The sequence below is a fragment of the Sinocyclocheilus anshuiensis genome, unplaced genomic scaffold, assembly GCF_001515605.1.
Source record: "Sinocyclocheilus anshuiensis isolate Anshui unplaced genomic scaffold, SAMN03320099.WGS_v1.1 scaffold680, whole genome shotgun sequence".
Taxonomy (NCBI): domain Eukaryota; kingdom Metazoa; phylum Chordata; class Actinopteri; order Cypriniformes; family Cyprinidae; genus Sinocyclocheilus; species Sinocyclocheilus anshuiensis.
The window spans coordinates 595,221-612,918 of NW_015555783.1; the positions used below are offsets into that span (position 1 = coordinate 595,221).

The 17,698-nt window shown below is 35.2% G+C and overlaps 1 protein-coding gene across 3 annotated transcripts in view; it reads left to right on the top strand.

The window, feature by feature from the left end:
* Nucleotides 1-6,671: 6,671 nt before the first annotated feature.
* The window catches only part of LOC107674773 (cysteine/serine-rich nuclear protein 3-like), a 61,335-nt gene continuing 50,308 nt past the window's right edge, over nt 6,672-17,698 (top strand). For 2 of the 3 annotated variants that reach the window (XM_016468875.1, XM_016468876.1), the window contains exons 1-2: nt 6,708-6,722; nt 8,370-8,401. Coding sequence is in view for 1 of the 3 variants with exons in the window: in XM_016468874.1 (XP_016324360.1) it covers nt 6,720-6,722; nt 8,370-8,401 (35 nt within the window). In the remaining 2 variants the exon portion in view is untranslated. Of the gene's footprint in view, nt 6,723-8,369; nt 8,402-17,698 lie in introns of all 3 variants that reach the window. The other variant, XM_016468874.1, reaches the window with a different exon arrangement.

Below are 17,698 nucleotides of genomic sequence, written 5' to 3' on the forward strand. Positions count from 1 at the left end.
TTATTATAAGACAAGCATTTCTATTATTACTGTACACACCAGGGACATCCACACCAATAACAATAACTACAGCGATTACTATAATAATAATAATCTTACTAATTCTTAATCTTCAATAATTCAATAATCTTACTAGTTTTATGAGAACAGGAAAGTCATTTATATTTATGCATTTAGCCATGCATTTATCCTAAAGCGATTTACAATTATAACAATAATTACACCAGTATATATTCAAAACAATTGTTTTCCAGCTGATGAACAATAAAAACATTGACAGCCAATCAGAATCCACTCAAATTCAAGAGGCTTGAGTATTTAAAGTTGCAGACGACAAAACTGCAACTCACTCATAATAAAAAGAAGTACATTATTGAACATTGGTGTAGATGCTAATTGTTATATCCATTTTTATAGATCCTTCTTGGTGTGAAAGGGCCTTAAGATTTCTATGCAGAATCACATGTATTGTAGGTTTTCTGTAGAAAATCTACTGGTAAACATGATTATTCAAATAAATAAGTTGAAATAATGCAGATTGATGGCTTTAACAAAAGCATATATCTGTTAACAACCTCGTAACTCACAGTGGGACTGTCATTGTTCATATGTTATTGTAAAGTCAATTCCTGTGTAAAGGAAAATTCAAAAAACTTGTTACACCTTGCTATATTTAACCTATATAGATATATATACTGTATATATCTAAAACAAGCAAATATTCCAATGCAACAATTTTCACAGTCCAGCCCACTAAATTAAACAAGAATGGCATACCTTCAGAACACCTTAGCAACAGCATAGCACAACAAGGCAACCACCCTAGCATAATAGCAACTTACTGGACCCTTGCTGGACCCCCTGCAGTTTGCTTACCGAGCAAACAGGTCTGTGGATGATGCAGTCAATATGGGACTGCACTACATCCTGCAACATCAGGACAACCCAGAGACTTATGCAAGGATCTTGTTTGTGGACTTCAGCTCCGCTTTCAACACCATCATCCCGGACACCCTTCAGAATAAACTGACCCAGCTCTCTGTACCCACATCCATCTGTCAGTGGATCACCAGCTTTCTGACAGACAGGCAGCAGCTAGTGAGGATGGGAAAACTCACATCCAACACCTGCACCATCAGCACCGGGGCTCCTCAGGGCTGCGTTCTCTCCCCACTGCTATTCTCACTCTACACAAATGACTGCACCTCTAAAGACGCCTCTGTCAAACTCCTGAAGTTTGCAGCAGAGATGATAGTAGACTTCAGGAGCAACCCCCCTGCTCTCCCCCCACTCACCATCATGAACAGCACTGTGGCTGCAGTGGAGTCATTCAGATTCCTGGGAACCACCATCTCACAGGACCTGAAGTGGGACACTCACACAGAGGTTGTACTTCCTTCGTCAACTGAAAAAGTTAAACATGCCACAGGTGCATATGACATAGTTTTACTCAGCTGTTACTGAGTCGGTTCTGTGCTCCTCTATAACTGTCTGGTGTGGGTCAGCCAGCAAATCAGATATAAGAAGACTGCAGAGGACTGTTAGGACAGCAGAAAGAATCATTGGTGTCCACCTGCCCAATCTTCAGGACTTGTACAACTCCAGAGTGAAGAAACGGGCAGGAAACATCATCAAAGACCCCTCTCACCCCGGACACAACCTGTTTGCACTTCTCCCCTCAGGCAGACGCTGCAGACGCTACATCTAGGCATAAAAACAGTTTTTTCCCCCATGCCATCTCCAGCCTAAACAGCTAACACAGGAATTATTACCTGTGTTCTGTAATTCATGCCTGCAATTCATTCTCCATCTCTAATTATTGCCTCTCTCTCAAGTACTATGTAAATACATATGCATATTTTTTATACAGCTGTATATATAGAGCAAATAATGCACAAATCTGTACTTAAATCTTCTGTTACAGATTCATACACATTATTATTTATTGTTGTCTTATTTAAATATTGCTGTTCTCATGTCAGATATGTATGTATATACGTATGTATGTATGTATGCATGTATGTACTGTATGTACCAAGAGCTTCTTAAAAACCACAACAAATTCCTTGTGTGTTTGCGCACACTTGGCGAATAAAGCTGATTCTGATTCTGAATTAAATCCTGCATTTAAAGAACTAGACGTGAAGGACAGTGCATTAAAGTTCAGCTGATGCTTCAGAGCTGTCAACAGCAGCGAATAAAAGGTTTAAAAGAGCATCACCTCTAGAGTAAACTGAGAAACCTCATGACCTTACATATAATAGGGCTGTCACATCATGTTGTACATGTATCTAAGCGGTGTGACCTATAGAGCCACCGCTGTTCTCACAGTGCTACAGCAATGTCAACATGACAGGAAAATTACATTAGACAATTCAACAATAATTCAACAATATCACACATTCGGTCATAGCATAGCATGGGCACCAGGCAGCAAGTACTGTAACAAAGAACTTGCACTGGTTTCTATACTTCTTTATTTGACCCTCTAACTCTAGCACTCGCTATTCTAATTCTATTCTTTATAAAAATAAAAAATAAATCTTGCCCCTTTTAGACTTTCTACTCTATTTAAACTCTATTTATTTACTGCTTGTTTTCTTAAATAAAAAAAAAACTAATACTAGCTTCTCTAATCTTTTTGTATTCTATTTGTTTTCTTTTTATTTATTATACAATTAACAAAAGCAAAAAAGGCCTCTAACACTAGCTTGCTCTATTCTTTTTTCTATTCTATGTTTTCTTTTTATTATAGGCCTATGATTTAAAAAAAAACTTGCTATGTGTAGGCCTACTGCATTAAGCTAACTGAGACTTGTTATAGCACTTGCATATCATTGCTCTTTTGTTGATTTTGATTGCTTCCATTGTCCTCATTTGTAAGTCGCTTTGGATAAAAGCGTCTGCTAAATGACTAAATGTAAATGTATACTCTTTTGACTGTAAATCACAGAGGACAACACGATTCTGAGTCTGACATTCATTTTAAATACAACAGCTCAATAAATAAGTAATTAATACCGAAGTAACTTACCTTTCAGATGTAAAATGTCCCGTTAATTCCCATATTTCTTCTCCGCCAACGAAAGTAGTAAATAAACTTGTCAACAACCAAAATACTGACTGAAAGCCAGACTGGATCACAGTAAATGAGTTATTTTAATCATATTTGTAACGATGTCAGTAAAAATAAAATACATTAAAATATTAAGGGCACACTTTTATATTAATTATTAATTTACAAAAACCATACAATTTTAACAAATTAATTAACAAAAATCATACAGTTTTGAAATTCAAAACCATTTTAAAGTGTGTGCTCTTTACCAAGTCTTGACATTGAATTTAAGGCGTAATGGCATATTTTATAGTGGTGGTGTAAAATAGTGTGTATTTGTGGTATACTGTAAAATTCGCCCTGGACTGGAAAGGTTCATACAATAATAATGCAACAAATAAATAAATTACACAACTAAAGTCAATATAAAGTGGCATTCCCAATCCATGTTACTTGCATTACTTTATTTCCAAGTAAAACAGGAAAAATATAGACTGGAGCTTTCATTTAACCATCAGGAAGTAATTGAATTGTGGGGGAGGGGATGGAAAAATATTAGTTTATAGAATAGAATTATAGGAGTTATTAGCCTACATTTATAGTCTGTTTTTGCACAATGAGAATGTGTGAGAGGTATCAGGGTCAATTGTAATGTCATGTTGACTTCAACAATTATGCCTAACAACTTCGAGTTAGAAAACCTGAATAGATATTATTGGAGTTTCACAGCAAGTTAGTCACCAAAGGTCTGGCAGCAGGTTTTCTTCTGAGGAAATATTAATACCATACGATTGCAATCCACAGCCAGCTGGGTCCGTATTATAGTCCTTGTATATACAGGTGCATCTCAATAAATTAGAATGTCGTGGAAAAGTTCATTTATTTCAGTAATTCAACTCAAATTGTGAAACTTGTGTATTAAATAAATTCAACATTCTAATTTATTGAGATGCACCTGTAGTCTCTTGCTGAAATAAGTCTGTTGAAGTCACCAACTGTTTTATATTTTCAAAGTGCTGAAATATTCAACTCATTGCTAGAATATGTGATGTCTTAACTGAGATTGAATCTTCAGTAATATTGCTGATGAATATCAAATTACAGAAGTAGTAAGGTTTATGTGCTGCAAGTGCATTGTGATTATTCTGGAACCTAACATGACTTTCTCTTCATTATTTCACTTTTATATGAACATACACTGTATAGTTTTTTTTTTTTTTTTACAAATCAGCAAACAAATGCTTTGAAAATAAGTACACGTCATGCCAATCTGACAGTAAATCTCCTGAAGATGTCAATGCCTTTTTGAAACACTTACAGCAAAATCAATACAGCAAATAGAATAATCTTGTTTTAACTCTGATTGCAGTTCCAAAGGAAATCTAAATCAATGCTGTTAGTGCATTTTCACATTCCCAGCACTTTCTGTCCATTCTCTCTTCATCCTTCCTGTTTATTGCCTCAGATTTCTTGCTACACATTTAGACCTGTTAGATCTGTTTTGTGTCATCATTGCTCATGGGAACTCAGCTCAGAGCATATTTATAGCTGTAAATGCAAAGTGACTGATCACTTACTAGATCCAGGGGCTCGAGGTTAAGGGGTTACCAGGATAATACAGTGACTTTAGAATTATTTACACCAAGATTCAATCCATTTAAAACAGCAGGAGATCAGCAGCGTGGAACTGGCATCATTCATAGCTGCATCAATCACAATAATCGTCATAAAAGCTCCTGAGCACAGCAGATTAAAATGACTCATTACTGCGTGCCATTTATCTTCCAAATCTTTTGATAGCTGCTCTTCACACTAAATCCTACGCTGGGAATTTGAGTCAATTGTGGTATATTGTTTATGGATAAGTCACATGGCACCTAAACCCCAAATCAGCCGTTTACTGAACGGTTATTCTTGAATCATTTAATGGAAGGTGAATCAGATAAAACATAAATGCCTGTCAATACGAGAATCATACTTACCAGGAAATTTCATGATTTTTGTTGGATATCTCAGTTTAGGCAAATAGAGTGCTAAGATAAACACAAGCATCTGTACTTGATATACTCTTATAGTTTTTATACATATTTTGAATTAGATTTCATTTTTTTAGGTTTTCTTTTTTCACTGTAATTTTAAGGTGTTAGTAATTTTGTCACATGCAGTTTTTAGTAATTATATTTTGTTTTAGTTTATTTAGTTATTTTAAAACCTCAAGTTAAACTAAATGAAAATGATGAAATTTACTTTGGCAGTTAACTTGGCAATATACAGTATATAGTTTGACTATATATGACCATATATAGTTTTGTTTTAGTTGACGTTAAACTGTTTATGGTTTTAATTTGACTTATTTTAGTTAACACTGATTTAATTTCCTCATACTTAGGGTTACTTATTTGAACAAACCTCTTACCGAAAGTGTGAAGTGTGCTGTTACCTTTCTGAACCATCAGATTTTAAAAACTGAAAAGCCTCATCAAGTGATCATAACATAACCGGGCTTTGAACCACCAATAAATAAATAAATAAATAAAAATCACAATATTTGATGTATTAAGTTACTGGCACATTACATGGGGAAATATACTTGTAAAAATCTTGTCTCTGCAATTCCCAAAATCTGCCACTAGATGTCAGTATTTAACAACCAGTAAAAATGATCACAAAAGTCGCACAGTCAGAATGAAATAGTCACATCTTGATCAAAAATTCATCAAAATGTACACTGATCATTCTTTATGACCATTCATAAAGAAACTTAATGAGCACATAGCTATAGGCGCTTATAGTTCACTGATAATGAATCTCTTTCTTTTTCCTGAGTTACATTAAACGATGCATTATGTTTTTATTACCTTTTAATGTTATATTATTTTAATTATGTTTTCTTTTTATTTATTTTATGTCTTAGAGACGGAGGTTTGCAGGAATCATTCATCTTTATTATTTTTATTTATTTATTAGGTGCATCTAGCTCAGTGGAAATGTCTAACAGTACCATCATAAGAATCCTGTTCTTAAAAAGGTTTAAACATTTATTTCACCAATGTATTTATATCTTGTTGAATGCATGAGTTTACCTTTCCAAGCGGGTCGATTTCATAACGCCCTACACACTGTATGTATGATCAATATCCCGCACAATCCCATTTGAACAGCCTGCCACACACCCACGTGTTTTTTTATGAGGAACAGTTAAATTGGCTGAGACCCAGGAGACAGAGCGGCCCGAGAAAACCCCGAATCCCCTCGGAAGACACTTATGTGGCTCTCTAGTGGCCGCTGGCTCACACTCAATTCCCACTGCAGCCACTTTACGAATCCAACTACGGGGAAGACCTGCTTCTTAATATTCAAGAGCAAAGCCGAGCCATTGGACGATAACAATAGAACGTCAACACTGCCTACTTAATATTCATATACCAGGCGTTCTCCATTGGAAGGAAGCTCACGAGCGTCAGCGCGACCTAATTAATATTCATGAGCTCAGCCTTGGCTGTAGTAGGATCGGTAGTTTGTGGGCTCGCCTGCACCATTGTTTCTTCTGTCAGAGGTGTAGCTGCGGCAGATGCCGGTTCTGCACGAGCACATCGTTCCACTGTAAAGCTAGTGTGATGAAAAAGGCGTGCGATCATCTGACGGTGATTTAGAAGTATGAATGGTAAGTCGCCCGTTTATTCTCTATTGTCAGTTTTGAATGGACGCGATAACGGAGTGACTTGAACGGTCTCTGTTCCCATACGTTCATAAAGCGCTTTTAAAGGCGTCTTCTTCTCTGTTACAGACTGCAGGAATTAGATATCGATCGATATTATTTTTTTCTCGATTATGTGTAGCTAAGTGTTTGATAATCAATTGGCAGAAATTATTTTTTTAATTATTCCATTAATTCTGCTTTTGACTCGGTATTTACTAAATAGGTGTACACTACAACACTGAAAATGTTTGGGAAACAGTGAAAATAATACTTATTATTATTATTATTATTATTATTAGCAGATTTCACAGTTTTAAATTAATATATATATATATATATATATATAGTTACTGTCAGCTATTTTGTCCAAAAATGATCCAAAGATACATTCAAAAATGCAATTCGTGCATAATGCACTTTTTCTGTGACGAACAATTTCAATTTCTGTGTTCTGTATTCACTTCCTGTTTATTTATTTGGTGCAGAGTGTGATAATAAAGAGAGAAAAAATAAAAATCAACATTTAATTTAAATTATTTCTTTGTTTAAAAAAATAAATGTTGGCACAATCATTTTAATCGGTAAGCAGTTTTGTTTTAATATATTGTTAGATTATATAATATCAACATTTTTGTAAGCAAACAAAAGTTTGTTGTCATTTGGAGAGAAAAAAAGAAGCATAAAACAGGAAATTATATCACAGAGAAGACCCCCTGTAGACCCTCAGGACTGTCAGTCTATATATGTAACATTACCTGTGAAGACTTATTTAAATTAAGATATTTTATTATCAGCAGGCCTGATATTAAAAAATAATAGTAATTATAAATTACATTAATTATTAAAATAATAATAAAAATAACATTAAGTAGGAAAGTGTATACGTCGTTGACTTATTACACATGCACTATGAATGTGAAGCATCTATATCTATATATATATATATATATATATATATATAAAGAGATCATTTGCAAAAACAGATAACTCCGTTTTCAAACAATTTTCAGAAATCATGTTTTTTCATTGTGCATTCCAATTAATCTCAATCAAACTGCAATTGGGTTATTTTGATTAGGTTAAAAAATAACTAAAAAATACAGCTAACTAACACAATAAAGACATGAGAACATAATAAAAAACATGATTTTTGAAAATTAAAAAAACGGAGTTATCTGTTTTTGCAAATAAACTCAATGATGTGTGTGACCCCTCTCACAACCATGTTCTCCTGCCACTGAAAGTCAGTGAACCGGAGCTCCAGAGAGGAGGCAGGCTGCCATCGCATCTCTCCCTGAGAATGTGCAGCTGTGTCAGGCAGTGCTCTGCTATGCCCCCTCCCCTGGGAACACTCACTCCAGTAATGAGGCAGCATTCATAAAGGGTCCGCATCGGCCCACTCTACTGCCAGTGCTGTAATGGCTGCTCTTACCCATTACTGAAGGGAGAAAAAAATAATAAGCAAGCAAAATGATGGCTTTAAAAATTGTTAGATTAAATACGGGCTGCAGTCACGCTGAACTCTTTTTCCCTATACAACCGTAACATCATTAATGGTTTTAATGTACAATTGTGGTTTTAATACACCTTCATTTATTTATTTTTCTGCAGAATATTAGATCCTGTCCCATTCTGCATTCAAGGTAAGAGTGCAAGGTAAAATAAATAACTGATTTATTTTATTTTTTTTGGTAAAATGTACTTGGCTCTCAAAGTGGTTTGTGATTACTGTATATTATTTGCTTGGTTAAAAATAGAGCACAACTGCTGTGACAGCCATGCATCAGTAATATTACTGATGCACATTTATGCATTTTGCAGAAGCTTTTATCCAAAGTGGTTTACAGGTTTCACTGAGAATCAAACCCAGTAACACAAAACTCCTGCATTGCTCATGCAAATTGGATATCAATACAATAAAAATGTTGCTTGATTTTTCTGAAAACAACCAGTAGTTCTGAAGTCTCTTTAGCTCGAGATTGATCATGCATTCATTGAATTCAGCTGATTTGATGCTTTTAATGCATCTGCTCAGATTAATAATTGATGAGGGTCATCGGTCATTTGTCTTTCTGGAGAAATGCCCTCAAGTCAACATGAAGTCACAGTTTGCAATCCATTTTATCTCTGTAATGTGACACATTTTTAAGTGAAACAGGATACTGCAGGAAAAGTAAAGGTTGGGATTATTTTATTTTATTTTATCCCCTGCAACATATTTGCTGATTAAAATCCAATAGCTACTTGTTTCTTACTAATTTTGGGTGCTGATTCCAAAAATAGTGCCTGTTTTGCTGTGCACATCACTTTCTCACAAAATATGATGCATTTCATAGCATTTTTGTTTTCAACAAACATTTATGAGGTGAATAAGTCTTGTATCTTTATCAGTAGAAAAACTGCCTGATAAACTATTTGTTCAGTTCTCGGTCAGTTTTCACATGTATGAATAATTCTAAAGACATTATTTTATGCCTCAGCATCATCAAATTAGGTAACAGAAATGTTTGCAAATCAGCAGAGATTTGATTTTTGTGAATTGATTGGATTGTGAAATGTTTGATTGTGTAATGGCTTTAAAGGCAGCTCTGATTCATTCTTCTGTCATATGTTAAATCTGCAGAATAAAATCACGTCTGTTAGACTGATTGTTCATCCGTTGCTCACTAGAGTGAGTTTGTAGCTGGCTTGTAGTCTGCAGGGACACGCATGGTGTAACTGTGTGACAGTTTAACTAATTAAAGGCTGTAGCAGTGTGAGCTGGAGAAGGTGTGATTGGGAAAAGATTGGTCCGTAGAGGCCAAGCTGTATTCAACATTAGAGAGAGAGAGAGAGAGACTGTGTGGGTCTAAATGTGCCGCTGCAGCTTGTTATGAACTTCCTTTGTTGCAAATCTACCAGCTTCTTTTGACATCAGGAAGAGACCAGCTGAGAATGGCAGCGCTGCACAGCATGAGCAAACACACACACACACACACACACACACACACACATATACACAAGCACACTCACACACATGTTGGGTTTCCATGTTTTATGAGAACATATAGGCGTAATCATTTTATAGTGTACAAAATGTATTTATATGCCTGTTTCCTCATGGGGAAAAAAATGTCCACACAAGGTTAAACAAATTCTACTGGTATTACTATCCTTGTGGGGAGGTTTGGTCCCCATAACATAAAGGAATACCAGGACTACACACACACAATTGTGTGTGTAGGTCTTTGCAAAGGCCTCCGTCACATCTGTTATGCTTTAAATACACTAATTAGGGTGTTTGCTAAAGCAAGCATCATTATTACTATTGCTTATATTTGAAGCATTGCACATTTTGAGAGAGAGAGAACAAAACAAAACGCCGGTCACGAATTAGAAGCACAGAACGAGGATTTGTAAAGAAAAATGTAGGAGGATTTCAATATAAGCCAAGAGGAGACGGGTTTTCCTTTGGTAAAGTAAGGAAAATTTGTTTACTTTGCTCCTGTAAACAAACGTTGGTTTTCGCGAGACTCGCACGTGCTGCGCCTACGTCCTACGTCGTCCGCCGGAACGGCATTCTCTCGTGAACGCGCGTACGACAGTTAGCGGAAGTTACACAAAACTGTTTATATCATTTTAAATATGGATATTTTTCTTACAAAAACACATCGATTCGCTACAGGAGGCCTTTATTCACCCCACGGAGCCGTGTGATGCACGTTTTTAATATGGATGGATGCGCTTTATTTGACTACTTTTGGACTGTTGAACAAAAACACCCACCCATGCCATTATAAGACTTGAAAGAGCCAGGACAATTTTTAATATAACTCTGATTGGATTCGTCTGAAAGAAGAAAGTCATATACAGCTAGGATGCCTTGAGGGTGAGTAAAACAAGGACTAATTTTCATTTTTGGGTGAACTAACCCTTTAACTAGCTTAGCTTGTTTAATACCGTAGCTTGTTGAATAGAAAGTCACCCACTACAACTAACACGGCAATAAGCCTGTGTGTGAACTGATATTAGGCTAATATTTTAGACCTACCGATGTGTTGGGTTTTGCTCAATATGATGTTAAGTGCAGTGGGCTTGCTGTGGTTAAATATCTAAATAAGAGATGTTCTCAGTCCCCGACGAAACCTAAAATACTATGTGGAGGACACAAAATAATTTAATAATTATAATATGACCGCGTGGTGAACCTATGAACCGAACTCATATTTAAACATGGTCTCCATGCTATGTACACATGCTGTGTACACATATCTATCCTTACAAGTACAATTTTGGCTGTATTATTTGTATCCCCTTCAAAAACTGCTCTTGAGAAATTTTATGTTTATTGTCCCCCCTACTGTTAGATGAAATTTACGCCCTTGTTCACAACTGCATTACAACATACTAACAACTGCATGGCAATGCCCTGGCAACCACCCAGAACACCCTAGCAAACACATAACCAACATGTTGTTAACAACCACTCAGAACACCTAAGTAATTGCATGGCACTGCCCTGGCAACCACCCAGAACACCCTAGCAACCGCAAACCAATATGTTGTTAACAACCACTTAGAAACTTACTAACAACTGCATGGCAATGCCATAGCAACCACAGAGAACACCCTAGCAACCGCATAGCAATGTGCTAACAACTGCATGGTAATACCTTGGCAACAACCCAGAACACTCTAACAACAGCATAGCAACATACTAACAACTGCATGGCAATGCCCTAGCAACCACGCATAACACTCTAACAACTACTCAAGACACCTTAGCAACTGCATAGCAATGCCCTAGCAACCACCCAGAACACCCTAACAACCGCATAACAACACACTGACAACTGAATGGCAATGCCTTAGCAACAACCCAGAACACCCTAACAACCACTCAGAACACTTTAGCAACTGCATAGCAATGCCCTAGCAACCACTTAGAATACCCTAGCAACCGAATACCAGTGTGTTGTTAACAACCACTCAGAACACATTAGCAACTGAATGGCAATGCCATAGCAACCACCCAGAATACCCTAACAACCACTCAGAACACCCTAACAACTGCATACCAATTTGTTAACAACCACTCAGAACACATTAGCAACTGGATGACAATGCCCTAGCAACCACACAGACGAGCCTAGTAACCGCATAGCAACGTGCTAACAACTGCATGGCAATGCCCTGCACCCAGAGCATCCTAACAACTGCATAACGCCCTAACAACCTTATAGCAACATGCATGGAACCACTCAGACCACCTTAGCAACAGTATGGCAATGGCTTGGCGAACAGTCAGGACTCATTAGCACTGCAGCAGTGAGTTTATAGATTTTTACTTATAATTCCCATAGACTCACCCTACCTTTGGCATTTTTTCATTCTTCTGAGTGGGGATGAGGACATTTCATCAGGGTTTGTTTTTCCTCTGGGAACATTTTCTGAAAATCGCAAAATCTGCCCACACAGTCTTACTGTATATACAGTCTTACACACTTTCACCTTCAGGAATATATATTCAATAATATCATGCACACATATTTCAAGAAATAGTTCCTCCCAAAATAGTCATTACTCACATACAGTCTTGCTGATCCTAAATTATATGAGATATTTGATAGAAAGTCTATGCTGCTCTTTTCCATGTAACAAAAGTGGATGGCAATTTATAATGCAGTTAAAAACACAAAAGCAGCATAATAATTTCACAAAAGATGATGTTTCGTATATTTCATTCAGTCTTCTTAAATCATATGGTAGATTGATGTGAACAAAATTACAAAATTCATAAATCTGGATTTGTTTTTTGTTTTTTAAATAAATAATATATATACAGACATATAGATAGATAGAATGACAGACTGACTGACTGACTGATTGATAGGTAGATTGATAGATTATTGTAAATTGTAGTCTGTTACTGATTCCAAATTACATAACAACGATTGTAGTTATAACGTAATCCATTACATTACACATTTTAGGTAATATAATCAGATTACTTTTTTATTACTTTTAGATTACTTTTGACCTAACTCATTTATCACATTAATTTCAATAGGATTTTTTTTACCATATTGATTAAAGAAAGAAAAGAAAAGAAGAAAGAAAATATATTCCATTTATTGTTATTAGAACACCATGAAGTGCATTAAACATTACATTTCGTGAAGGTTTCCCAAACTGGGGTTCATGAAGGAACTGCAGGGGTTTTGTGAGTTTAATGAAAAGCTAATAATCTATGAAATCATAAAAATGTAAAATGAAAAAAAAAAAAAATGTATTATTCAGTAATTAATTATAAAATTATTAAAATAAAAAATAATAATTTTGTTTACCTGCATTGTCATGTGACCATTAACTAACGTCAGAAAACCCGTGAACATGAAAATGTATTACTTAATTATTAACTTAATAGCTTAAAATCTCGGGTGGTACTTCAAGTAAGTATATTAGGTAAAACAGGTTTGATTGACAAAGAAGTTTGTGAATCCCTGCATTACATTCAAATAAGAAATAACGTGACTTTGTGCATTTTAATGTGTTTTTTAAAGACAAAAACCTTCCAAAGGCATAATAATAACATGGATAAATGATCAAATAATTCAAATAAAAATGAATGTATTCATCACTAGTTGAGAAAACACGTCTTAAAATTGAAATGATCTTTGTAAATCCAGTGGTCAAACGCAGTGTGGCCCCAATTATAGGCACCTGACTAATGACTTTCTGAATGTATGTAAGCGGTAGGTTTTAGAAATAAAAAATGTAAAACATGAAAAAGAATTAAGGATAAGTAATAAATTATGAAAAATGTATTGCTATTGTGTGAATAATTTGTAATCAATAAAAAATCCAGATTACATGTAATCAGTTAATACACAGCACTATATATATATATATATATATATATATATATACACCCACACACACACGCACACGTACTGATTTTTGCACTGATTTTTGACATATACTAACAAGACTGATTTTTGACAAATACTGAATGAGAAACCGAACAGTGTCACAAATGACAATAATCAGAAAGATCTCAGTGAATAATGACTTACATTTTGGTATTTCGAGGAAGAAAGAAAATGATACGGCTTTCATTGACACAAGGCTGTGTAAATGTTGACAGTTTCCATGTCTTGAGTGAACTATTGCTTTAATCACGACTCCTGCACATTCAAACGCAGCAAAGCCGAGCACACAGGCCGGCTCTCTTGCCTACACACCTTTCAGATGTTTTCAGATCATGATCCAAGAGCATCGGTGTTCACACCTCTCCTGACTGCATCTGTTTATCCTTTCAAATCTTCCCCGTGGGAACATGATTTAATTACTCTATATGACACACTCAAAGGACACGGCAACATTTACAGAATGGATTTCCAGTCTGCTAGGAGAGGCTGATTAAGCTGGGTCATTTGAATAACTAAATCTTCTATGCATGGCTCTAACCCGTGCACAGATGGCAATGCTGCCAGATTAATACATGTGAATATAAAAATATATATTTAATTTTAAATTATAATTTTAGAATTAAATATATAATATAATAATTCTAATCACATTGCACTGATTATATGACTGTTAAGAACAATTTTTAGGTCTGAAACATAAGTATGAGTACTAAAATCCTTCTAGATACATAAGCTTGATTATTTATTGTTATGTATGTGTTACTGTAAAACATCTGCACCTATGGCCAATTTTGTCAACTCAACTAATGTCATGGCAGAGCAATGAACCTAAATTTTATAAACTTGTTTTTAGCATGTTGGTGCATACATTTAACTATTAACCTCAACACAACAGTATGTGCATGCACTGCATTGAAAGTCGCATTTTTGTGCTTTTGTAAAATCACACTCAAAGGACACGGCAACATTTACAGAATGGATTTCCAATCTGCTAGGAGAGGCTGATTAAGCTGGGTCATTTGAATAACTAAATCTTCTATGCATGGCTCTAACCCGTGCACAGATGGCAATGCTGCCAGAGCGCCGGATCCCGTCCATTAAAGATTCACAGAGAGGTGGCGCACCGTTTTCTCTGATAACAGCCCAGCTTTCTGTCTCTCTCCACATGATGTCTTCACACATGCACTTACATGCATGCAGCCAAATCAGTTTGCTCCCCTTTTGTGTAGGAATGGCTGAAATGTGCATGTGCATGTAAATGTGACCAGGCAATCTCTTCATATGGGCTTGTACGACAGCTTGTAAAAGGTCAGGGAAGCATCCTGCCCCGGTGGAAGAGGAAAACCAGCAGCCGGTGGACAGACAGAAGCGTCGGTTTGATTGATGAGCGCGCTTTGTACTATAACATGCATGCATGCCTTCAGGAAAAGGACTGAAAAGGGAAGAAAAACAGAGAGCGGGAGAAAGAACAGCCTAATCTGTTTCTGATATACAGAGCAAATGCAATGAGGAGAAACAAAGCCGTTTCCAGGCTGCTGGCTGCAGCAATATTGTGGTAGTGAAGTGAAACATACAGGGTGGTTCGTGCGCCCTCGGTTCTGGGCTGTGTTTTTATAGGCACGGGTCTATGCTTACATTTCTGTCTCTGATATGGGAATTCTTTCAGATGCATGGTATATTACACTGCACCGCTAACTTTCTAAACAACCATTACAAAATGCAGGACTGGGCCTGTTGGGCCAGTAGTTCAGATTTGTACTGACCCAGCAAATAGCTGATTTTAGCATCATATTGTTATGTGTCAATCAATCAATCAATCAATCAATCAATCAATCAATAAAAATAAATTAATTAATTTTGATATATAGATAGATAGATAGATTTGTTTCTGTATATACAGTATGTATATGTGTGTTTGTGTGTGTGAGTATATATAAAGAAAATGTAATATTTAATGTTAGATTTTTGTTATATATTTCTCTATCTATCTCTGTATATATATTCTGATATATTCTATAGATTTTCATAAAAAATATATTGTACAAAATGCTTACATATATGTAACGTTGTATAATCATATTTTTTTTTCAGTCTAACATGATTTTTTGACTGATACATTTAATTATTTAAATTATATTAATTTAAAATATGAACTATATCAACAAAATATGAACTATATCAAAAATACTATGTAGATAATTTTATCATTTTAAATGATAATTTTATAATTAAATATATAATATAATTTTTATATTCAACATATGCATTCTAAAAATGTGACAATGACACAAATATTTGAGTTTGCCAGGGATTAAAAATGTTAATTAATAAAATATATATAATATACTTTTTCTGATTATATGACTGTTAAGAACAATTTTTAGGTCTGAAACATAAGTATGAGTACTAAAATCCTTCTAGATACATAAGCTTGATTATTTATTGTTATGTATGTGTTACTGTAAAACATCTGCACCTATGGCCAATTTTGTCAACTCAACTAATGTCATGGCAGAGCAATGAACCTAAATTTTATAAACTTGTTTTTAACATGTTGGTGCATACATTTAACTATTAACCTCAACACAACAGTATGTGCATGCACTGCATTGAAAGTCGCATTTTTGTGCTTTTGTAAAATCACTAACACAACTTCTCAAGTGGTTGGCCATTGAGAATAGTTCATTTCACTGTGTCATTGGCATGCGTATGCCACTCCTTTATACAGTGAGCGTGCATTTAAATATTCAAATAGAGCAGTCTGTCATTATAAACTAGAATCAGCCCATCTCTATTTATTTAATAGTGCTGTCAGTTGAACTGAGATGCTCATTCAGTCAGTAGAAGCTTTTTGTTGGTGACAGAACGACTCTTAGAGATCAATTAGAGACGAGCAGTGTTTGATGCGTCTCATCAGTCCGACTCTCTCGCTCTCTCTCATATGCCGAGATTCAGCCATGACCGGTTGCCATGACGCCTGTATGGAATGTTCAGTCCGTGTCTTGCCTATTATGAGTCTAAGGGAGAGCGCACTGCTTTTTTCTGAGCGAGCATCGTGCAATTACATGGCATACAGAGCAAACACAAACACGCACACAAATAAAATGATGGATAATATGTTGCCGTGACCCACTGCAGCGAATGATTTAATGCTTTCATACAGCGTGTTTGACTTCCGCGTGATGTGGCATGAGGGTTATTGATTGAGTAGCGTGAGGCCGCGTGCATTTCACTGTCAGCTCTCAAACATCTCCATTAAACATCACTTCTTGCCTATGGATTTAAACAAACTCCTAACCCTAAACATTCAACTTTCTTGTGTCGTTTAAGGTACGGACATTAAAGATGCCTTAAATTTTGTGGATTGTTTAGGAGAGGTGTGCTATTGCTTTTTAATAGGAGACAATTATACTGCCTTCTAAATTACCTTCTTTTGACCAAATTCTAAGGCAGCATCACTTGTATCTCTCTTAGAGAAGGCTATTCCTTAATGCATTATGACAAGCTCTGTAAAAAAAAAAAAAGAAAGTTTGCTGAAGCGAGAAAAATGACAATTCTAAATTCAGTACTGTACTGTACATGCAAAGTACAGATATAAAATAGTTCAGTTTAATTAAAAAAATATATAAAACATTAATTTTGTTTGTGCTTTTTATGTTTTTCTGCTTATTTTCAGTGGCATTAGCGTAGCAACATACAACAGAAAACTATTTTTGAATTGTTGTCTATGTAGCAAATCAGCCAAATCTGCCTTAAAGTAAAATAATAATAATAATAATAATAATAATAATAATAATAAGTATATATATATATATATTCACACACACATTTTTCATATAATTAATTATATAATATTAATTCCATTGTTTTTTATTATCATCTTCATCTATATTTTATATATCTTATATAACATTATTATTAGTAGTAGTAGTAGTTGTTGTAGTAGTAGTAGTAGTATTTATGTAGCTCTACTTCAGGGTTATTATATTTAATGAAAATGGAAACTAAAATTAAAACCTATTAAAATAT